Here is a 24242-nt window from a genome sequence, read left to right on the forward strand (position 1 = left end):
GATTCCCCAGAAGCAGAGAGAGGCAATTTAACTCTTGCTCCTTGTGGGGTTTTGGGGGCATCCAAAGCACAGCCTGAGATCTCCTGGATCAGACTGGAGGAGCAAAAGAAGAGTGGCGTGACAGCTGTCCTACCTAACAGGGTTGGTTTTACCCCCTGGGTGCTGGCGCCCTGTCTAAACCACCAAGGAAACACTGGCCTGGGTTTGGGGTCACGTTTTCTGAATTCCTGGATTGAACCTGATTTTCCCAGGCAGGATGGGAGGATGAATCCCGGTTGCTGAAAGAACAGCACTAAACCACCAATTGGAGCCATGTACCCCTCTCTCTTCTCCCCCCCCTCCCCCTCCCTCGAAACCCACCTGTTTCAGCTGTTTTGACAGCCGTGTCGATCAGCCCCTCTCGGCCTCCCATGGCGTGGAAGAAGAACTCCGTCGGGGTGAGACCGGCCAGGTAGGAATTCTCCACAAAGCCCCTGCTCTCGGGGCCGTAGTCGTCCTTGATGAAGTGGGGCAGCGTCCGGTGCTTGAAGCCAAACGGGATGCGCTTCCCTTCCACGTTCTGCTGCCCCACCACGGCAATGACCTGTGGAGAGCAGGGGGGAAGAGGCAGGGCAGTCACCCAAAGTGCCCGGCGTCCAGCGGAACAGGAAGGCCGTCTGCCATGCCTTGTGTCCATCCATCCACCCACCGGGTTCCTGGAAGCGGAGGGGCGAGGAATACCTGTGAGATGTTAATCTTGGAGCCCTTTGCTCCTGAGACCACCATGGACTTGAAGTTGTTGTACTCAGAGAGGGACTTCTGGGCAGACGAGCCGGTCTTGTCTCGGGCGTCGTTCAGGATCCTGTTGACCTGGTTCTCAAAGGTCTGCCTCAGCGTGTTGCCAGGGGTGGGCTCCAGTTCGTTGTTGTGGGCCTTCTCGATCACCTGGAGTCAGGTGGGGAAAAGAGGGGGAGAGTCTCAGAACGGGCCCCTTCCCCCAGGACAAAGCCAAGCCCACCCAAGGCTATGGGATTGCTCTCCCCTTCCCTTTCCATCCCACCCAAACACAAGCCTCCCTTCCCTCGCCAGTGTGGTGTAGCGTTTAGAGTGTCGGTCCAGGGTTCAAATCTCCACTCGGGTGGGAAGCTCACAGGGTGGGCCTTGGGCCTGTCACTGCCTCTCTCAACCTAACCTACCTCAGAGGGTTGTTGTGAGGGAGAGAGGAGGGCTAGGTAAGCCACCCTGAGGTCCTTGGAGGAAAGATGGGCTATAGATACAATGAATAAACAAACCCATCTCTGCTGGATCCCACAGAGCTCTGTGAAAACCATCTCTATAAGGAATAATAATAATAGCAACTTGTTATTTATACCCCACCCATCCGGCTGGGCCTCCCCAGCCACTCTGGGTAGCTTCCAACAAAATATTAAAATACAGGAATGCATCAAACATTAAAAGCTTCCCTAAACGGACAGTATCCCCCTAACTCCACCCCGACGCACCCCTTGAAAATTGCCAATGGTCTTGGTGAAGCACCTGACAGTTTTTCTATCTGCTGTAGCAATTGTGTGTGTGTATGTGCTCTGCTAGGTGCTGTGCGACTTTTAACCGCCTTGTTTTCTAACACACGCGCTGCAGGCCACCCAGATGAAATATGCGGACCACAGTTTGGGAACCTGTGGTGTCAATTTCCCCCCAGCTCCCGATCTACAGGCCAAGGGCAACCAGCCTGAAGCACTGCTGGTGGATTCAGAGGGAAGCACGCCGTGGCCTTCAGCTCAGGTCCTGAACGGCTATGGCGAAATAATGATGAACCCCCACCCACTCTGCCCTCTTTCCCTGAGAGCTCCTATCCCCCTCGCCATATGCTCATTGCTTTTGGTGCAGAGTTCTGCTCCCTTCCGTACCTCTATGACATCCTGCTTGGCCTTCTTGATGGTGTTCTGAATGTCTTGGTAGGTCTTGGCATCAGCAATGGAGTCCCCGATCCCAATGGTGTGGCCTGCCAAAGAGGGGGAGAAGAGGCTCAACACCAGAAAGGGAGAACAAGAAAGCCGGCGTGGCCTAGCGGTTAGCATCGGGCTACAGCCTGGGAGGTGAGGGTTCAAATCCCTGCCGGGCCACGAAGCCCACAGGGCGACTCATAGCCTAACCTACCTGACAGGGCTGTGGGGATTAAATGAGTACCACCAAGTAGGCCACTTTGAGCCCCTCAGAGAAACAGACAGATTATACAGGAAATAAATGAGGGTTTCCCAAACTCGGGCCTTCATCTGCTCTTGGAATACGACTCCCATCATCCCTAGCTAGCAGGACCAGCGGTCAAGGATGATGGGAATTGTAGTCCAAAATCAACTGGAGACCCAAGTTTGAGAAATGCAGTTTGAGCCAGAGCACAGCCCTTGTGTGTGACTTTGGAGTTCCAACAAAATAAACACAGTGGTACCTTGGTTTACAACCATAATCCGTTCCGGAGGTCTGTTTGTAAGCCAAAACAGGTTGTAACTCAAGGCGCGCTTTTGCCAATGGACCTCCAAAAAGTATTTAGTTGCAATCCAAAAAAATTGGTTGTAATCCCAAAAAAGTTTCCAAACTTTTCCAAACACACGCACTTCTGGGTTTGACGTGTTTGTAATCCAAAACGTATGCAAACCAGACTTTTTGCAAACCAAGGTACCGCTGTAATGGCAGTGCAGGGAACCAGTTCATGCCTAACTGAGGAGGCCCAAGGTGGGTCTAGTCAAGCAAGTACAGTGGTACCTCGGGTTAAGTACGTACTTAATTCGTTCTGGAGATCCGTACTTAACCTGAAACTGTTCTTAACCTGAAGCACCACTTTAGCTAATGGGGCCTCCGGCTGCCGCCGCCGGAGCACGATTTCTGTTCTCATCCTGAAGCAAAGTTCTTAACCTGAAGCACTATTTCTGGGTTAGCGGAGTCTGTAACCTGAAGCGTATGTAACCCGAGGTACCACTGTAAAGAGTTAAATCAGAACCCCAACCCTGCAACTGCCAGACTCCTCTGGAGGAAGCAGAAACCATGGGGGGGGGGGAAACACACCCCACCAAAATAGACCAAGTTGCACCATCAAGCTCACCTTCAATCAGCAGCCAGTTGTTGATAACCGTCTGGATGTTGCTGTAAAAGAGGCGGGTGACGTCGTGGCCCATCTCCAGGTAGGAGATGTGGACCAGGGAGCCGGCAGAGGTGCCCAGCGACTTCTTGCAGAGGATGCCCATGATCAGCTCCCCATTCTCCACGATGACCTGAGGAAGAGAGGGGAAAGGAGAGCGACGGAGGAGCATGAGGCTGGTGGGGACGGCTAGCAAATCTGGCCACAGGCAGGAAACTAGGGAAGCCCAGCTATAGAGACCGGTATATATATATATATGTGTGTGTGTGTGTGTGTGTGTGTGTGTGTGTGTGTGTGGTGTGGTGTGTGTGTGTGTGTGTCTGCTGCAGCTTTGCATCTCCATCCACCAGCCTGGCACCCTTTGAGCCGTGCAATTTTGACTTGCAACAGGATTGGGATCTTCTGCTTTGCTCAGTGTGTTGCGCTGTAAACGTTCCACCCCCCGCCTCCTCCCTTCTTGTCTCTGTTAGTTCCAGCTGGTGCAAGAGGGGAATTGAGGATCAGGTGGGGAGGTTTTAGGTCTCCACCCCCATCATTCTGCCTGGACGCTGAGGTCCAGCTCCAAGGGCCTCATTGCGAGAAACAAAGCTACAGGGAACCAGGCAGAGGGCCTTCTCGGTGGTGGCGCCCGACCTGTGGAACGCCCTCCCACCAGATGTCAAAGAGATAAACAACTACCTAACATTTAGAAGACACCTGAAGGCAGCATATCCTAGGCCATAAAGATAGGAGGTAACTTTGATGTAGATTTTGTTAATCTTTAGGTAGATCTTAAGGGCCAGGAAGAGCGTTCACAAGGAGATGGAAAATACTATCTTTCCTTGCCATCCTTCCTTTCCTGTTTACTGCCTGTTTATGAACTCCTGGATTTGCTAAATGCATTCCTCCTCGATTCCTGTTTTATTTACCCTAAAAACATGTATGCATGCAAGTAGTCTTTGTAGTTAAAAGGATTTCTCTGATCTAACTTTGCCCCACTTGGGGTTTTTTCCCTTAATGCTCAGAGAACATCTGATTGGTTCTTACAAGCGCTGTGTTAAGAGTTCTTTTGTTAATAAAAGGGACCTGGGCCAGGGCGTGACAAATTATTATTCGCACTTCCTCCCAGAGTCTTGCTGGCCAAGCCTCGTGTGTATTAATCAGGGTCTGACCCTTCCTTGGCCTTTGGAACGCACCAGGCCAGGCTGGTGAAGAAGAAGAGGAAGAAGAGTTTTGGATTTGATATCCCGCTTTACCACTACCCGAAGGAGTCTCAAAGCGGCTAACATTCTCCTTTCCCTTCCTCCCCCACAACAAACACACTGTGTGGTGAGTGGGGCTGAGAGACTTCAGAGAAGTGTGACTGGCCCAAGGTCACCCAGCAGCTGCAGGTGGAGGAGCGGGGAATCGAACCCGGTTCACCAGATTACGAGTCCACTGCTCTTAACCACTACACCACACTGGTGAAGTCTGCCTTCCCCCTGCCCCACCAACAGTACCTTGGTGTCTCCGGGAGAGATGTGCTTGTAGGGTCCGCTGTCCTCATCATCTGGGTGGGTGCTGTGCGTACGGATGCAGTTAATGTGTCCTGGGATGATGAGGGAGAAGATCTGCTTCCCGGTCCAGAGCGGGCGAGGCTTGAGGATGGCCGGCTGGGGCACTTTGCCATCCCAGGTGGAGAGGAACATCAGGAGGTTCATCACCTCGCCCTGAAGGGGAGATCAGGAGAAGGGAAGCGGAGTGGTTATTGCCCAGGCTTTCCCCCATGGAAAGGGAACATTTCATGCTTAGAACCAGATGTCTCCCTCCCCAAAACCACCAAGCCTTACTAAAGCAGGACTTGCTACAAGTACAGGAAAAGGGGAGAGAGAAATTGCCCCTCTTTGTGCACAAAAATTTGATAAAACGTGGCATGTTTTGGTTCCGACACTAAAACCCACCGGAAGATTCAGGACCGGTCAAAAGAAAACCCTGCTTTACACAGTGCTAAGTCAAACTATGGAACTCTCTGCCACAGGATTGCCAATTTGGATGGTTTTAAAATAGGATTAGACAAATTCACAGAGAGGGTTATTTAAGACTGCTCTCCACCATCAGAGGCACCAATGCTTCTACAACAGCAGCAAGAGTATTGTTAGCCTAGAAATGGAAACAGGAAGAAATTCCGACGAAAGAAGAATGGCAGACGAAATTAATGGACTACGCAGAATTGGACAAAATGACAGGAAGGATTTGAAACCCGCGGGACCAGAGATTCACAGAAGATTGGAAGAAGTATATGAATTATTTGAAGAGCAACTGTAACCAACAAATTACGCAAGACGTTTTGTAAGGAGAAATATACAAAATGTTACAAAGTAGAAAAAGATAGAGATAGGGGTTATGAGTTTGAAATGTAATAGGGAAAATAAGAACTGTATACTGAGAGATTAGATTGGAAAATTTTCAGACAGGATTGATGGAAGTCAAGAAAATTGAGTAAGATGTAAAAGTATGTTTAATTACTGTTGGAAAATGGTATGTTAAAAAACTAATAAAAATTATATTAAAAATGAAAGGGGCACCAATGCTTCTGAAGGCCTGTTGCTGGAAACCACAGGAGGGAAAGGTGGTCTGGGGCTGGATTGGCTCTGAAGCCATGTGTAAGTAAGGCTGCCTCTGCAAAACCAGCCCTCACCCTCTCTAGGAAGACGTCTCTCTTGGTGAACTTGCGGACGGCCGTCAGGGTGTCCTGCACGATGCCCATGACGGGCCTGTTGGACTGAGGTGTGACAATCATACGGGGTACCATCGCCAGCTCTTGGATCTCTGCCCGGGTCTCCAGGGACTGGGGGAGGTGCAGGTTCATCTCGTCGCCGTCAAAGTCGGCATTGTACGGGGTGGTCACACTGGGGGAGAGGAAGAGAGAGAGAGATTGAGAACAACGAGGGCAGCGCTCAGGCTGAGTATCAGGAAAGAAACTGTAGAGATGCCTGCCTCAGTTTGCAGAGAGGGAAAACCAGGGATGGGGAGCAGCGGGGTCAGGCGGTCTTGGAATCATAGCTGTCAACGTTTTCCCTTTTTTAAGGGAAATTCCCTTGTTCCGAATAGGATTCCTCGCAAGAAAAGGGGAAGGTTCACAGCGATGCTTGGAATTGAGGTTGAATCTTGACAAGACGGAAGTACTGTTTTTGGGGGACAGGAGGTGGGCACGTGGGGAGGACTCCCTGGTCCTGAATGGGGTAACTGTGCCCCTGAAGGACCAGGTGTGCAGCCTGGGAGTCATTCTGGACTCACAGCTGTCCATGGAGGCACAGGTCAATTCTGTGTCCAGGGCAGCTGTCTACCAGCTCCATCTGGTGCACAGGATGAGACCCTACCTGCCCGCGGACTGTCCTGCCAGAGTGGTGCGTGCTCTGGTTATCTCTCGCTTGGACTACTGCAGTGCGCTCTATGTGGGGCTACCTTTGAAGGTGACCCGGAAGTTACAATTAATTCAGAATGCGGCAGCTAGGCTGGTGACCGGGAGCGGCCGCCGAGACCACATAACACCGGTCTTGAAAGACCTACATTGGTTCCCAGGACATTTCTGAGCACAATTCAAAGTGTTGTGGATGACCTTTAAAGCCCTAAACGGCCTCGGTCCTGAAGGAGCGTCTCCACCCCCATCATTCTGACCGGACATTGAGGTCCAGTGCCGAGGGCCTTCTGGCGGTTCCCTCACTGCGAGAAGCCAAGTTACAGGGAACCCGGCAGAGGGCCTTCTCAGTAGTGGCGCCCGCCCTGTGGAACACCCTCCCACCAGATGTCAAAGAGAAAAGTAACTACCAAACTTTTAGAAGACATCTGAAGGCAGCCCTGTTTAGGGAAGCTTTTAATGTTTAATAGGTTATTGTATTTTAGTGTTTTGTTGGAAGCCGCCCAGAGTGGCTGGGGTGACCCAGCCAGATGGGCGGGATATAAATAATAAATTATTATTGTTATCTCTTTCCAAAATGTAAGCCGAACCTTTTCCCGCTTTTTTCAAGCCTGCCCCTTGTCCACGCACTCAGTGAAACACGCACAGAGAACCGGGCCTTCTTCCCCACCTGAGATTGAGGCGAAAGGTGGACCACGGCAGGATGCGCACTCTGTGCCCCATCATGGACATCTTGTGCAGCGTCGGCTGCCGATTGAAAATGACGATGTCGCCGTCGCACATGTGCCGTTCTACCTGGAAGGGGAGATGAAGCAGGAGACCTGTTGGTTTGCTGCCTCGAAGGATGGGCAGGAAAACTGGAGGGAGCCAGGGGGAGGAAGACTGCAAAGTGCACATGGAATCTTCCGCAGCCAAACTTATTCAAGTACTGAATCCGCATCAGTGCGAATTCTGAAAACTTTTGTCATTTGCACAGATGCACGTTGATATCGCACAAGGAAGCACCATTGAAATAGGACACAACCCAGTTTCAAGAAGCCTGCATATTTATTAAAAAGCAACACCCTAGTGGTCCCGGGCCCTAAGGAAGTTAGATTAGCCTCAACCAGAGGCAGGGCCTTTTCAACACTGGCTCCGGCCTGGTGGAAAGTTCTGCCTCATGAGACCAGGGCCCTGCAGGATCCGATTTCTTTCCGCAGGGCCTGTAAGACAGAGTTGTTCCGCCTGGCCTTTGGCTTGGAGCCAATTTGATTCCCTCCCCTCTTTCTTTTTTCTTTTCCTTCTCCTCCTGCGAGGCTACATTTTAATATTTTAATGTTGCAATATTTTAATGTTGTATTTTAATTTTGTTTTTAAGTTGTAGTCATTCAACTTGTTATTATTATTGCTTGTAAGCCGCTCTGAGCCCGGCCTTGGCTGGGGAGGGTGGGGTATAAATAAAAATTATTATTATTATTATATAATGGAGCGAAGGGGAAATATTTTTCCAGACCAAGGGCCATATTCCTTTTTCTGGGGAAAATCCCAGGGGCCACATGCCAGGGGCAGGCAGGGCCAGAGGAAAGCTGGCAAAGCAACAAATTTAAGTATTTACCTTTTTAGGCTATGCTAGTTTCTACGCTCACTCACTCATCCCTCTTTATCCTCTCTTCAGGAAAGAAAGAGGCATTACCAGAGCTCAAGGGCACCATCCCAGCAAGGCAAAAAGACCCAAGAAGCGTGAGAGGGAAGGTCAGTGACAGGCGTGGCCTGTGCAGAGTCCTGAGTGCGAGACACCCGAATGCCCGCTCTGCTTGCTGCACTGATTTCTAGCTTACTACGTAATAATGTTAAGCAAAGCCTGTATTCTGGAGCAGGTCAAGGGCCACCGAAGCTGAGCAGTCTGTTCTCACAGTATTAAACCAATGCTTCTTAATAAAATATCAACAACAACAACAATAATAATTTGCATTCTGCCTTTGATATGTAGACCCGGGGTGCAAACCTGAATAAAATATTGGGAGGGCACAGGTAAGCCCCACCCTGCGTAACTGATCACAGCACCATTTGAATGGTAATGCCTATCATCTTTTGGGGGGGGGCCTGGCCCCCTCAAATATTTTATTGGGGGAGGGGCCGAAGGAATGTCAGCTCCTGGGAGTTGGCTACTATGCGTAGACCGCAGGGTGGTTTGCAAAACATAAAAATACAATATCAGATGTCAAAGAGATAAACAACTACCTGACATTTAGAAGACATCTGGAGGCAGCCCTGCTCAGGGAAGTTTGTAATGTGTGGCATTTTAATGTGTTTTTTATTTTTGTTGTAAGCCACCCAGAGTGGCTGGGGAGACCCAGCCAGATGGGCGGGGTACAAATAATAATAAATTGCTATTATTATTATTATATAAAAACACAATGCTCACAATGAAAAAGGTAACGAAAACCAGTAACCTCCCCTCCCATTTAAAAAAGCACCAGATGTTAATCAGCCAAAGGCCTGCTTGAAAAGGTATGTTTTTGCCAGGCGCTTAATGTTAATAAAATCACCAGATGAGCCTCCCTGTGGGGAGCACTTCCTTACCCCGCCTGCCCCACATGGGAAGGTTTGCAAAGAGCGATACGTCCCCAAACCCTTTGGTCTCTCTCTCTCTCTTCCTCTGGCATTTCCCAACTGTCCCATTTGCTCGAATTTGTCCAACTTTAAAGGAACGCTTGGCGTGGTCACTTACAAAAAAGGCCACCAGAGTCTATCGGAATGGAAGAGGCTACAAGATCTGCAGCTCACACAAGGCCTTTCTTTTAATGCTAGCGGATGAATCAAAGAATTGTGGGGTTCTGCTGGTGGAACAAGCAAGGTAAAGGTAAAGGGACCCATGACCATTAGGTCCAGTCGTGACCGACTCTGGGGTTGCGGCGCTCATCTCGCTTTACTGGCCGAGGGAGCCGGCATACAGCTTCCGGGTCATGTGGCCAGCAGGACTAAGCCGCTTCTGGCAAACCGGAGCAGCGCACGGAAACGCCGTTTACCTTCCCGCCGGAGTGGTACCTATTTATCTACTTGCACTTTGACGTGCTTTCGAACTGCTAGGTTGGCAGGAGCAGGGACCGAGCAACGGGAGCTCACCCCGTCGCGGGGATTCGAACCGCTGACCTTCTGATCGGCAAGCCCTAGGCTCTGTGGTTTAACCCACAGCGCCACCTGCGTCCCGGAACAAGCAAGAGGGCTCCCCAAATCCTTCTTTGGTCCAGCACCACTGTGGGCTTACTCCGGGGTGGGAGGGGGCTGTGATTCTCCTACCCAACTTTGTGTCCTGTCCCGCCCCCAGCGGAACTGACCTTGTACCCTATCTGCAGGTGGAGGTCGCTGGGCTTTGGGTGGAAGCGGAGGTCAATCCGGTCGCCGTTGTCCCGAATAATGTATTTGGCTCCGGGGTACTGGCTGTTCCCTCTGCGCACCAGCTCCTGCAGCCTAGCGGAGGTGGAGAGGGGTTAGCCGGCATTCGGGGCGCAAGGCACCTGAGCACACCAGGTGGGGTGGGGAAAGGGGGCTCACCTGTCGATGTTGAAGGGCGTCACTATCTCGGCGAAGGTCATGTTGGCCGCGATGGAGCGAGGCACTCCCACCTGGTCGATGGAGAGATTGGGGTCCGGGGTGATGACCGTCCGGGCCGAGAAGTCCACTCGCTTGCCCATCAGGTTGCCTCGCACGCGCCCCTCTTTCCCCTTCAGCCTCTGCTTCAGGGACTTCAAAGGCCTCCCCGATTTCTGCATGGCCTGGAAATCAAAAGGTTGGAGGAAGCAAAGCGTTACTCTCTTGCAAAAGCTGGTGGGGAACATGAAAGTGCAAAGAATGGTTTGCTTTTGCCTGTGGAGCAAGGAGGAGCATCCTATTCTGGACACTGGTCCTCCCACTGACTGGCGAACCAGAGCAGCACACGGAAACACCGTTTACCTTCCCGCCGGAGTGGTACCTATTGATCTACTTGCACTTTTACGTGCTTTTGAACTGCTAGGTTGGCAGGAGCAGGGACCGAGCAACGGGAGCTCACCCCTCCCACTGACTCCCACCACCATCAACTCTTAAGACTTCTAGGTAAGGGAAACAAGTCAACTTTCTAATCTAATTCAAGGCAGGACAAGCCGACGGATTAAGAACCGAGTGAAATTCTGCTATCCTGTCCAACAGATATGTGCTTTTGCGTGTCTCTGTGTATCAATCTCTTTCCTAATCAACTCAATGTATTTTTGTGTCTCAGGAGACAATGGAAGAGTTCTGCCTTTAGGGGTGAAGACAAACTTTTGGAGTTACAGCGCTGCTGAGCTACAGCTCCATGCCAACAGGGGCTGATGGGAGCTGTAGTCCGCGTGGGTTATCCCTGCCTTACGCGCTACATATATTCCACGTCAACCACCATCAACTCGGCTGCCCTCCAGCTGCTTTGGACAACAACTCCCATCAGCCACACACAGCACAACTGTGCCAATGGGGGCTGATGGGAGTTGTAGTCTGGAGCGCTGGGAGGGCAGCCAATCAGGTGAAGGCTGCTGTAATGGAGCCTATTTGCTTCTAATAAAATGTGAATAAATAACAACCACCAAATTGAGACAATCTTTGGGTTCCCACTCCCCATTTCTGTCCAAACCACAGAAAGCCCCTCCCCTGAAATCTTTATCTCATAGATGTTCAAATCTTTATCTCATAGATATTTTTTCCCCGTTTAAAATTTTAGGAGGTCTTGGCTTAGTGCTGACCTCTCAGCGGTATAGGGACAAATGTGTTTCTTTTTGTTTTAATATTTTAAATCAGCGGTGAGGAGCCCGTGGCCATCCAAATCTCATTGGGCCACAGTGCCCCCATCTTTCCTGATCACTGACCCAATGGCGGAGGCTGACGTGGGTTGGAATCCAACATTATTTAGAGGACCACAGTTTCTTGTAATCAGTCTCCTGTAATCAGAATGAAGGTAAATATCGCTCCAGACCAGCAGACCTGGGGAGGCCTCCGCCAAAAGAAGCTTACCGTATTTTTCGTCCCATAGGACTCTCCGTCCCATAGGACGCACCTAGTTTTTTTTTGGGGGGGGGGGAATAAGAGTGCCGGGCGGCAGGCTGCTATCCGCAGCGTGGGGAGCCCTGCGGGGAACTCCTGCAGGGCTCCCCACGCTGCGGATGTCTGCCCAGTGCGAGGGGCGCTCTGCTTCAGGGCGCCCCTCGCGCCGGGCAGCAGGCTGCTATCCGCAGCCTAGACAGCCCTGGGGGACCTCCCACAGGGTTGCCTAGGCTACGGATGTGTTCCCGAAGCGCCGGATGCTCTGCTTTCAGCGCGTCCAGCGCTCCGGGAAGCAGGCTGCTATCCGCAGCCTAGACAGCCCTGCGGATGTCTTCCTGAAGCCTGGAGAGCGAGAGGGGCCGGTGCACACCGACCCCTCTCGCTCTCCAAGCTTCAGCAAAAGCCTGCATTCACCCCATGGGACGCACCCAGATTTCCCCTTCATTTTTGGAGGGGAAAAAGTGCGTCCTATAGGGCGAAAAATACGGTAACTGCTTGCACTCACCAAGATGGGTTTGCCTGTGGAGGGAAGTGTCGCAGCCACCTACGGCTCACTGACTCCTCTGTGAAAGAGGGGCAGCTGCAGATTTCTACCTTGCTAGGGACAGGCAGAAGCCCCCTAAGCACTTACGCGGGGCAGCCCGGGCAGCTCATTGTCCACCATGGTGGCCACGTGGAACTGCAGCAGCTTGACGTCTTCGGCGATGACGTGGGCGGCCGCTCCGTTCTGCTCATTCCTCCGCAGCTGGTTGTTGATCTTCACAATGTCAGCCAGCTTGTGAGTCAAGTCGTCCTGAGTGGGGAGAGGAAGGAAGAAACAGCCTGTCAGGGAAGACAAAATCAGCCTACCTGGACCCTGCAATCCTCACCGGAGGCGCTTCTTCGCGTGCTCCCTCCACAGGAAGTCTGGAGGGTGGCCACACAAGAGCAGGCCTTTTCAGTGGTGGCTCCCTGCTTATTGAACGCTCTCCCCAGGGACCAGGCATGATCATTACGTATCTGAAAATGCCCGGCAAAAACATTTTTTTGTGCTAGGCCTTTGGATTTCATACGTGGTCTCTTATAAGTGTGTTGGATGTTTTAATCCAGCTTTTTAAACAATGGAATTGTCTTTTTCTTTCCTTTCCTCCACTTTTAATAAATCTGGCTGTTTTTATTTACTTAACATTTCACATTGCTTAAGAACATTTTAAAAAAAGTAACTAATTGGCAAAAACGAAAGCGGAGGGAAGTTGGCCCTTTGGAATGTTCTCGTTGCAAATCACGGGCTAATGGTCGTTTGAATGGCTGCATACGACATACAAAAAAAGAACCCTGCAGGATCAGGCCAATGGCCTATCTAGTGCGGCCTCCTGTTCTTACCATTGCCAACCAGATGCCTGTGGAAGACCTGCATGCAGGATTCGAGCACAGCTGCCCGCTCCTGTGGTTTCCAGCAAGCAGTATTCGGAAGAATTACTGCAGTTTCCCCCAAACTTAGGTCTCTGGCTACTGTTGGACTACAATTCCCCTCATGCAGGGCCAGTCATCAGGGATGATGGGAACAAGAGCGGAGGACCCAAAGTTTGGGAAACGTTGCGTTTCTGCCTCTGGCGGTGTGAGTTTTGAGTTGGAACAAAGCTTGCTCTCTTTCCCAGCCCCCGCAAGTCCACCCTTGTATCAATCTCTCTCCCAGTCCACTCAATGTGTTTTTTGTGTCTCAGGAGACAATGGAAGAGTTCTGCCTTCAGGGGTGAAGACCAACTTTTGGAGAGTTAACAGTGTTGCTGAGCTACAACTCCATGCCGACAGGGGCTGATGGGAGCTGTAATCCGCATGGGCCATCCCTGGCTTATGCGCTACATATATTCCACGTCAACCACCATCAACCGGGCTACCCTCCAGCTGCTTTGGATAACAACTCCCATCAGCCACACGCAGCACAACTGTGCCGTTGGCAGGGGCTGATGGGAGTTGTAGTCCGTAGTGCTGGGAGGGCAGCCAAGCAGGTGAAGGCTGCTCTTTCCGCAGGGCCTGCAAGACGGAGCTGTTCTGCCAGGCCTTTGGTCAGGGTTCAGGTCTGACTCCCTCTCCCCTTTCATAAGAACTTGCATGAAAGCGGCCTCCCAATCTTTCTCACAGGCCCATATAAGTTCAGCACAAACAGTTGGGCCTTGTGAGCATTTAAGGTCCCCAACCCTAATCTGCGGGTTGCCATCTAATTGGATTTTATTCTGATCCTGATCTGATTTGAGGATGTATTTTAATTGATTGTCTGATTTTATGTTAATGTGTTATACATTTGATGTTAGCCGCTCTGAACCCGGCTTCGGCTGGGGAGGGCGGGATATAAATAATAATTATTATAATTATTGGCCCATACCTGATTCCTGGCAGAGCCCTGCATGACGACAGCGGGGCGGACAGACAGTGGTGGGACCGGGAGCACCGTGCAGATCATCCACTCGGGCCTGGCGAACTTGGGGTCCATGCCCAGGATGAAGCACTCCTCGTCCGAGATGCGCTTGAAGATCTCGTGCACCCGCTCGGGACTCAGCAGGATCTTCTTCTCCTGAGAGTCCTCGTTCACGTGCTTCCACTCGGCATAGAGCTCCAGGCCCGAGCGCCGGATCCTCGGCTGGTAGCGCCCGCAGCCGCCGTGACCCTGGATAAAGAGGCAGCAACGGGGCAAGGCTGTCAGGTCAATCAGGGGTGCCCTCCAACTGCCATAAGCCTAGGGCGGTATTCCTCAAAACTGGGTCTCCTGCTGTTGTCGGACCAGAGCTCCCATCATCCCTGGCTAGCAGGACTAGTGGTCAGGGGTGCTGGGAACTGTAGTTTAACAGCAGCAGGAGACCCACTGCCCTAGTGGCACATTTGAAACTCTTAAGGAACCGTCGGAGGTGGTCCCTTCCAACTCTACAATTCTGGGATTCTATGATCTGGGAGAGCGTCCACAATGGTCCAGAAGGCAGAGAAGAAAAGCGAGTGTTAAGATAACACTCAACATCTTACAAGCTCAACCAACCAAAGTGTTGGTGCTGACCTTTAAAGCCCTAAACGGCCTCGGTCCAGAATATCTGAAGGAGCGTCTCCACGTCCATTGTTTTACCTGGACACTGAGGTCCAGCTCTGAGGGCCTTCTGGCGGTTCCCTCCCTGCAAGAAGCCAAGTTACAGGGAACCAGGCAGAGGGCCTTCTCGGTGGTGGCGCCCTCCCTGTGGAACGCCCTTCCACCAGATGTCAAGGAAATAAACAGCTATCTGACTTTTAGAAGACATCTGAAGGCAGCCCTGCTTAGGGAAGCTTTTAATGTTTGATGTATTACAGTATTTTAATATTTCTTTGGAAGCCGCCCAGAGTGGCTGGGGAAGCCCAGCCAGATGGGCGGGGTATAAATAATAAAGTATTACTATTATTATAACCCCACTGGGCTTGCGCAGCCAATTTGCGGTCCTGACCTTTTCCTTCGTGATGTCCTCGTCGCCTTCGGCCTGCTCCACTCCAAACTTGTTGTCCATCTCCTCCCCACCTTCGCAGATGTTCTTGCCTTTGCAAAGGTCGTAGACGTGGGTCAAACGCTTCTTCGGTTGCCCTTTGGATTTGGCCAGGATGTCTTTGATCTTCGGGTTGTTCTGCGGCAAAAAGAAGAACGGGGCGTTCCCCCCAAATAATAAAGGGTGTGATCAACCGTGCCAGATTTTGGGTTCTTTTGAATGACCGCCCCACCCCAACATCCTCAATACTTAGGGGTAATAGAAAAAGTCATTTTACACATAGTGAAATTGTAAACTGGACTATAACTCCCATTATCCACGACTACCAGCAAATGTGAGAATATCCCAATATTCGCCATAGCTCTTGGGAAGTAGGCCTCACATCAGAGGGGTCATGGGCAGGCTGGGAAGGGATACAACGGGCCTTTCTTGCTGCAATGACAAGAACACTCCACAGATACCAGTATTCTGTTCTCTTAGGATGAATCCATATTATTCTGCCTTCCTGAGCGGTTCAATGTGGGGGGTTCATACACCCAAAGTGTTTGGAGTCAGAATCGGGGGAAACAGAAGACCCTCCACCCCCATCGTTCGGCCCGGACACTGAGGTCCAGCTCCGAGGGCCTTCTGGCGGTTCCCTCACTGCAAGAGGCCAAGTTACAGGGAACCAGGCAGAGGGCCTTCTTGGTGGTGGCGCCCGCCCTGTGGAACGCCCTCCCATCAGATGTCAAAGCGATAAACAACTACCTGACATTCAGAAGACATCTGAAGGCAGCCCTGTTCAGGGAAGTTTTTAATATGTGACATTTTAGTGTATTTTTCATCTTTGTTGGAAGCCGCCCAGAGTGGCTGGGGAAACCCAGCCAGATGGGCGGGGTACAAATAATAAATTATTATTATTATTACTTTGAACTCAAGCTGAACAAAGGGAAGGGGAGGGCTGACACAAACAGGGCCTTCTTGGGAGTGGCACCTATTCACCTTGTGCCATAATGGCTCATTTTTCAGAACTAGGTAAAAAATGTTTTTATTTCCCCTATTTCTGGTTCTCAGTGGCTACTAACACTGATTATTTCAAGTAACCCTTAAGATTTCTGTAGCTGATGGAATTGTTTTTTGAGTTGTAGGTTGGCGCTGTGGGGCAGCTGAAGAATTATATACTGAAAGGTGAGATTAAAAACAAAAATGGATGATTGCCCACAAGGAAGCCACACAAGGCTTTGACTCACACGCAGGAATCACTAAGAGCAGAATGTAGAGTTAGAATGAAAATATATTGGTCAACCCTAAGGCTTGTCAGCATGCACTCACCTGGTCACCTGTGGCAAGTAACCAAGAGCCAACAAGACGGGAAATTGTGGACAGAAAATTAGATTATTTCTTTTCTTTGAAAAGCCACAGGGCAGCACAGCCAGGAAAACTGGACAAAGCATTCCCAGTGTGGTCTGACCAAGGCAGAATAGAGTGGGACTATTACAGTGGTACCTTGCGTTAAGTACTTAATTTGTTCCATAGGTCTGTTCTTAACCTGAAACTGTTCTTAAACTGAAGCACCACTTTAGCTAATGGGGCCTTCTGCTGCCGCTGGAGCACGATTTCCGTTCTCATCCTGAAGCAAAGTTCTTAACCCGAGGTATTATTTCTGGGTTAGCGGAGTCTGAAACCTGAAACGTATGTAACCTGAAGCGTATGTAACCCGAGGTACCACTGTAGTAGCTAATGTCGCAGAAGGCAGAATCAGGATTCAAAATGCCCTTTTGACAGAGAACTGCGCCCAAAGTAACAAAATGAATTTCAACTGGAAACATTTGAATTGAGCATCCCCTCAATTCCTTCATAATTTATATTGATGTTGAACAACAATGGGTCCGGGACAGAACCCTGCAGCACCCCACTTGTCACTCCCCCCCCCCAGGGTGACAAGGAGCCATTAATGAGTACTCTTTGGGTTCGGTCAGCCAACCAACTACAAATCCACATAACAGTTCCCTCGTCCAGCCCGTATTTCACCAGCTTCCTTGTGAGAATATCACAGGGGACTTAGTGAAAAGCCATGCTGTTTTCGGCTATTCACTGATCTGAGCTTGTTTCTAAGAATGTCCAGTAGCTCCAGCCATTACTCACAGAGTCAACCAGCAGCTTGGAGCAGAAAAAGCAGACGCAACGGAGAACCTTCATCGTCTTGCCCAAGAAGCCGACGTGGAAGACAGGCTTGGCCAGCTCAATGTGTCCGAAATGGCCGGGGCATTCTGTCATGTTGCCTGCCGGAGAACAGAAGGACGGGGAAATCATGAGCCCCTCCGACTCGCGGATTCTGAGACTGGCCCCCCTCATCCCCTTCCCAAGAGCCAGTTTTCCTAGTGAGGCCCCAGCATAGTCTGCCCCAGCCTGGTACCGTGGGGCTGGGGTTGCCGGGAGTTGTAGTACAAAGCACCTGGCGCGCAGGGCCCTAAGAACTCACCTGCACAGGTCTGGCACCGTCCTGTCCTTTCAATGACACCCTGTCGAGGGTCCATCAGGCCCCCCAGCTTGGGACGGCCCCCTTCTGTTGTCTCAGGGTACTTGATCCCCCCTTCCGTCACCGACATCCGCTTCTAGAGGGAAAAAAGAAAGGAGAATCAGTATCAGCCAAGTCTTCAGGGTGTGGGGAAGGCAGACGTCAAGAATGGGGACCCAAATAACATCAGGAGCCCTAGAAGAAGAATGATATCTAGGTTTGGAGAGACAAGGAACAGAAGCGCAAAGGGCGTTTTAGTATTATTATGTCACGTCCCTAATGGTCCTCTAAAAACCATTATTAGGAAAACAAAGCGTTTTTAAGTGAGTGAAGACTATCAGGAGGATACCTTCCATTCAGGAGAGAATTTACTGCGGGGATAAAACAGCTTCACAAACTTTACAGCCTGCCCTAGCTCTCCACATCAACAAGATTACAGGCTGAAATGAAAGACGTCAGCGAAGCTCTACTACGTACAGCAAGGCCCATTTCGTCGATTTTCTCTCCCCACACAGAAGGAGCTTTCTGAGATTTTAATGGGAGACAAGCAACAAATGCTACTTAAAATGCAGGATCTGTGAGCAAGTTTTAAGGAAAGTGAGCCTAAGGCCAGCTCAACCGAAACTTACTTGCTGTGTGTTTTATATGGAAACAAATGAAAACTGCAAAGTTCTTTCAAAATGCAGTTTTGGAGTCGGTGGAGCAAATGTGTGCATGCCTGTAATAGTCTTCAGCATAAAGATGCCAACATGGACTGTGCTGCCACTCCTTTGAAAACAAGTTGGTATCTTTTGCTAAAAGGCGGCATAAAAATCAAATTAATAATAAGAGTCCCAGCAGCAAAATCAGTCAATTATTAAGAAAAAAATGATAAGTAAATCCACGTAGGTACCCCGGGGGGTGTCCAAGGAACAGAGTTTTGTGGCACTTTTAACATCTGCAAACTAGTGGGAAAATTTGTCTTGCAGGAGCGAGCACGCTTTTGGCTGCCTTCTCGCAAACCAACATTTTTTTGGAGTAGGGGGAGAGAACACTGTGCTCCCCCCTCCCCCAGGAAACAGCAATCGATCTCCCTTTCCCACACAGGAAAGCCAAGCACACCCGCCTTTTTTTCCTTCTTTATTTCAGCATTGCCCTTCCGAAATCCCAATGCGATAAAAAGTCTGGAGAAAGTTCTTCGAAAGACCCCACCGCCCACCCGGCACTCTTATTTTTCGCACCACCACCACACCTTCTTTAAATCATAAAAGATGATATAAAAACAGAGCGGCGCGCGAACCCACCATCTCATCCGGGCTCAGGATGCCGAATTGCACGCGCTTGATGGTGCGCAGCGGGCACGCGCTGTCCCCGGACGGCGCTCCCCCGTGCATCTTTGCACACTTTTTTTTTTCCGCCTCTCTCCGCCTTTTGGGGTGTCACGTGACGCAGACGCGGCGCTGCCTCCGCCTCAGCCAGGAAGCAGCCGCGGCCCCTCCCCCACACGCTCCGGTTTCCACCGAGGCCTACCGAGCTCGCCGCGGGTTCAGGGACTGGGTCTCCCTCGCCGCCCCGCGGACCGCGAGTCGGGGAGGTGCCGGCAGACTCAGCCGCGTCCCCCAACTCCGCCCCACCCGCGCGCGCGCCCTCGCGACCACGTCCGGCCGCCTATCCCCTTCCCTCCCTTCTTCTCCCTCCGCGCTCTAAAGCGCGACTGAGCCAGCAGGCTCTCCGGCGCCGCCTTATATAGACTCTCCCCCCTGCACGGGGCTACAGGAGCAGAACGGCAAGGGCGAGGACGCGGAAGTGGGCGGCGCCGCGGCTTGCGTCCCCCTCCGAGCGGAGGAAAGGCGGGAGGGGGCGTGGCTAGAGCGAAGGGGTTGGGAGGAGAGAAAAGCGGGCAGGGAGGCGCCGCAATCGGTGGGGGTGCGGCCATACCAATTGAGTAAAGGGGGGGAGAGAAAGAGATAAAAGGCGTTGGGTGAATTGTCTGGCTGTTTGTCTTTGGCAAATCGATAGATCGCCTGTTTTTAGTTTGTGCATCTCGAGGCCTTGCATGAGGAGGGCGGGGGGGGGGAGTGCCATTTGGTTTAAATGGGGATTGTTCCCGAGTGAAACGGGCAGAAACATCACCTTGCCAACAAAGGTCCGTATAGTTAAAGCTGTGGTTTTCTCAGTAGTGATGTATGGAAGTGAGAGCTGGACCATAAAGAAGGCTGATCGCCGAAGAATGGATGCTTTTGAATTCTGGTGCAGGAGGAGACTCTTGAGAGTCCCATGGACTGCAAGAAGATCAAACCTCTCTATTCTGAAGGAAATCAGCCCTGAGTGCTCACTGGAAGGACAGATCCTGAAGCGGAGGCTCCAAGACTTTGGCCTCCTCATGAGAAGAGAAGACTCCCTGGAAAAGACCCTGATGTTGGGAAAGACGGAGGGCAGAAGGAGAAGGGGACGGCGGAGGACGAGATGGTGGGACAGTGTTCTTGAAGCTACAAACATGAGTTTGACCAAACTGCGGGAGGCAGTGGAAGACAGGAGTGCCTGGCGTGCTCTGGTCCAGGGGGTCACGAAGAGTCGGACACGACTAAACGACTCAACAACAACAACAAAAACGAGTTTAGGTTGACAATCGGGGTCAAGGAAATGGGGGAAATTGAGGCTCGCCTCGACCAAAGTCAATCAGAACTTGTTGCAAATGTCAGTGACAGCAGGATTTTGCACTTGAAGGGGGTTCTGTGTCACTCGTTAATGCTTTTTGTTTCCGAAAATAAATGCAAAGCGTTTGCAAAACAAATAAAAGAGTAACCAGCTTTTTCCACAGTTTTGAAACCTTACTGCTTCCAGCAGTGGTTTAAACTGGGAAATCTGACCTTACTGAGTTAGAAAGCTTTGTATGCGCAACCTCATCCATTGCATCGGAATTGATTTCAATGGGACATGCTCCTAAATCGGATTGCAAATCCGAAATATACGTTTTCTGGCCGAATTACTCTCTCCTTCCCTCCCCCCCCCCGCCGCTTCTTGCTAATGGTTCGGTCCACAAAGAAGGCAGAACCTCGCCCCAGTTCCGGCTGCTTTCGCGAGGGACTCCGCGTTCCTCATTGACTATTCATAAGCCCGGGAGGGAGGGAAGAATAAAAGAAGTGGGTGTGGTCATGTTCCGAAACTCGCCGAAAATGGCCGAAGGGGACCGAGGGTGGAGGAGTGGGGTTTCTCTCAGAGCCAGCTTTTGTCGAGAGCGGAGGGGAGGCGGATGGAACGCTCCGGGGAGTGGCCTTCAAAGCGCCGGGCTCGCGCATTTCGCTTGGCCGGGAGGCGGCGCCAGGCTGCCCCGCCGCTCTCCCTTGGAAAGCCCGCGGCTTCGGGGCCTACCTCCGGAACTGAGGCCTTCGTGGGGGAGGCATCTAAAGCAGACTTTGGGGGTACGGAAGGCTAGAACTGACGTCGATTACGGGGGCGGGGGGGTTAAGAACACGGAATTTTTTTCCTGACTAGATCTTGGATGGGGGGTTCATATTTGGGGTCGTGGGATTGAGTGGGGGGCCTTTACTTACGGGGGGGCCCTTTAGCGACATGGGGGGAGCCTGGCCCTTGGGGGGGTCGGTGTGTGGTGGTGAATGGTTTAGATTCGGTGTGTAGGAGTGAAAAAGGGGGGGAAATAATTAACTGGACGTGTGGCTTTTTGGGGGGGTATTTGTGTTTTGGGGGGCCTTGGGAGAGCGAGGGGTGGATCTTTAATGTGTGGGGGGGTCAAATAAATGTTTTAAATCTAAAGTTTTTTATTGAGGGACGAAGGAGTATCTCTGGAGATACTTGTGGGGAGAGAATAGGGTGAGAAAATGAGAAAAATGGGGGGGGGAGCCCTGGAGAAATATTGGGGGGGGCAGGGAGGGGGAAAGCAAGGCAATTTCTCTGTGTCAGTGTCCAAGAAGACTTAAAACTTGGCATTTTGGACTGAGGAGGGTAAGAAAAACTAATTAGATTTCTGTACCTTTTTTTGGTGGGGGGGGGGTAGGTAGCAATATGGGAATTTGTGGCTTTTAATGGGGAAAATTGCTTGGGCAGTGATGGGGAAGGGCTTATGTGTGGGTATTGAAGGAGTTCAGGTTGGCGGGGTTTTCGGTCTGGAAGCCAGACAGCTTTTGGATGCTGCTGCTGCCCCCCCCCCCAAAAAAAAATCAGGAGAAGGTGAGGTTTAATTGGTAGGGGAATGTACCTGTGGGTGGTGGTGCGAGAATGGCCTTTAAGTTTTTGTGGAGTTAAAAAGGCTCCCTTGAAAGTTAAGGGTGTGTCTTTTTTGGGGGAAGCCAGCTGCGTAAATGGGGATTTTGGAGACAAAAGCTGTGTGTGTAGGAAGCAGACTAAGAACTGCTTGGTGTTTTTGGTGCTGGGAGTGAGTGGAGGAGGGGATATTGGCTGAACATTTTGGATGGGAAGTAACACATCAAGTTTATTTGGATTTAAAAGATTATATTCCACCCTACAGCAGAGCTGCCTGGGCAGGTTACAAAACTGATAAAATATCACATTGTTTTGGGGGTTTTTAACTACAAAAATACCAATAACAACAACAACCCCATACACATTCTGAAAGCCCGGAAGATTTAATAGCACCTTTTTGCATGGAACAGTGTTGGCAGTAGATGAGACTCACTGAAGTAAATTCACTGAATGGGCCATCGCTTCTGAGAAGGTGCTCTGGGCAACTGGAGGAGCGTGGAGATTACCTGAATGCACAGATAGGTTCGTAAAGGGGAGCAGGTTTTCCTTCAGGCGCTTGGTTCCTACGCAGGTTTAGCTGAAAGAGTGATTGGTTGTTTACAGAACTGAGAAAACACTTCACATTGTCTGTTTTTGGTAAACCTTTATAATCCTAGCTGATCTTCTGGAACACGTCTGGGTTTGGGGGGGAAGGAACTTGTGGCTAACATACTGAGAATCAAAAGAAGTGGGTTGGTATTGATGACATTGGAATTAAATATCTGGAGAGCAGAGAGAGCCCGGAGGGAAGGAAGTAAAAGACAGGAAGGGAGATCTATGGTTGTGTAACCTGGGTGTGAGTGTTAGAAGCTGGGGCTACAGATGAGGTAGGAAGAAGAGAGTTCAGAATGTGGAATGCGGGTGATAGCAGCACTATCTACTTTTAAGATGCTACAAGTCTTTATTTTTGCTCTAACTTCCAGGGGTGGCTTCACTGTGGTTCCTGCACTGCAGGGTTTTTGAACTGGAGGGTCCCTTCTAACTCCACTATTTTATGAATGTGACTGCTCTTCTGGAAGAGCTTGCCATCCACTTGCACGCACAGGTTGTGTTCTTGCAGAATGCTTGCCTTTCCCAGGTGCCATACTTGTGGTCACCAGTGCAGGTTAGGAGCCTTGCTTGACACACAAATCTTCACTGGAGGAAAAAATGGTGACAAACACTTCTTCCCCTCCACATATCCTCTTTTAATCTTTAGGGTGATGTCCTACAAATGTGGTTGGCCTCTGTTTCCCATCATGGAGAGGGCGCCACATTAATTTTCCCTCCTATGCAGCAGTGTGCTTAAGGTAAAGGTAAAGGGACCCCTGACCATTAGGTCCAGTTGTGACAGACTCTGGGGTTGCGATGCTCATCTCGCTTTATTGGCCAAGGGAGCCAGCGTACAGCTTCCGGGTCATGTGGTCAGCAGGACTAAGCCGCTTCTGGCGAACCAGAGCAGTGCACGGAAATGCCGTTTACCTTCCCGCCGGAGCGGTACCTATTTATCTACTTGCACTTTGACGTGCTTTCGAACTGCTAGGTTGGCAGGAGCAGGGACCGAGCAACGGGAGCTCACCCCGTCGCGGGGATTCGAACCGCCGACCTTCTGATCGGCAAGTCCTAGGCTCTGTGGTTTAACCCGTGTCCCTCTAGTGTGTTTAAAGGATGTTATTAATTACAAACCACCTTGAATATATTATTCGGGGTAAGACACAATGGATGGGGCCAGTAACAAGAAGCAGGTCTGAGTGGCTTGGATGTGGTGGAAGGGAGTGTGGTGACAAGGGGGCAGGAGGAGGACTTGGGGTGGGAAGGGGGAAACTGAAGTCCCAGCTGGGTGCAGTGTTCGTGGAGCCTTGAACACAGGAGCTGCTTTAGTTGGGGAGGTTGGGATACAGGCAGGAAGCTTGCTTTCCATTTAGCAGAGCGGAAATAGCTCTATCTGTGGTGCAGAAGGGGGTGGCAACATCTCGGAGGGAGCCTAGGGAACAGGTGGCCGTCAGTGAGTCTTTGTGATGATGTCAGGGCGCTCAGTTGGCCGTCGACTTCCTTTCAGCCAGGCACCTCCCCTGCATGCTGCCGCCCGCTAGGTGGCGCGGCTGCACCGCTTCGCCTCCGTGCTGTGCTCGCGGCCATCCCATCCAGATTGGGATTTGAGCCAGCGAAACCAACGCTGGAAATGGCTGCAAGGCCTTGGGCCTGCCTCAGCCAAAAGCAGGGGGCCGGGCTTCCTCTTTGCCCGAGTGACACCGGCGCCTCCTTTCCTCTCCCAGGCTGCCTTCATCTAGGCCGCTGGTAACTCCCCAGCTGGCACTGGGTCTGGGTGCCAGCTGTTTGGTAACGCGAGGCTGGTGGGGGCGTGTGGAGGCATTTGCAAACAGGGAGGAGGCTAAGCAAGGAAGCAGATCCACAGGGCGGGGCGAGAGCTCTCAGGCTGCAGAGGACTTGCTGAAAGTCAGAAAAGAAGAGGTTGCTAGGAATGGGGGGAATCTCCATGCAAACGTTAATGCTTTAAAGGAAAAACCCTGT

The 24242-nt window shown here is 51.1% G+C and overlaps 1 protein-coding gene across 1 annotated transcript in view; it reads right to left on the reverse strand.

The window, feature by feature from the left end:
• Nucleotides 1-19113, reverse strand: part of POLR2A (RNA polymerase II subunit A) — a 35594-nt gene extending 16481 nt beyond the window's left edge. The window contains exons 1-15 of the mRNA XM_081167667.1: nt 18776-19113; nt 17457-17589; nt 17120-17256; nt 14960-15133; nt 13882-14163; nt 12151-12312; nt 10023-10243; nt 9806-9938; nt 7159-7283; nt 5769-5979; nt 4591-4800; nt 3077-3245; nt 1887-1981; nt 721-924; nt 361-583 (exon numbers count right to left, since the gene is read on the reverse strand). Of these exons, the coding sequence (XP_081023793.1) occupies nt 361-583; nt 721-924; nt 1887-1981; nt 3077-3245; nt 4591-4800; nt 5769-5979; nt 7159-7283; nt 9806-9938; nt 10023-10243; nt 12151-12312; nt 13882-14163; nt 14960-15133; nt 17120-17256; nt 17457-17589; nt 18776-18865 (2569 nt within the window). The 5' untranslated portion in view covers nt 18866-19113. The remainder of the gene's footprint in view (nt 1-360; nt 584-720; nt 925-1886; nt 1982-3076; nt 3246-4590; nt 4801-5768; nt 5980-7158; nt 7284-9805; nt 9939-10022; nt 10244-12150; nt 12313-13881; nt 14164-14959; nt 15134-17119; nt 17257-17456; nt 17590-18775) is intronic.
• Nucleotides 19114-24242: the final 5129 nt, after the last annotated feature.

Source organism: Podarcis bocagei (assembly GCF_964188305.1).
Source record: "Podarcis bocagei genome assembly, chromosome: 13".
Classification (NCBI taxonomy): domain Eukaryota; kingdom Metazoa; phylum Chordata; class Lepidosauria; order Squamata; family Lacertidae; genus Podarcis; species Podarcis bocagei.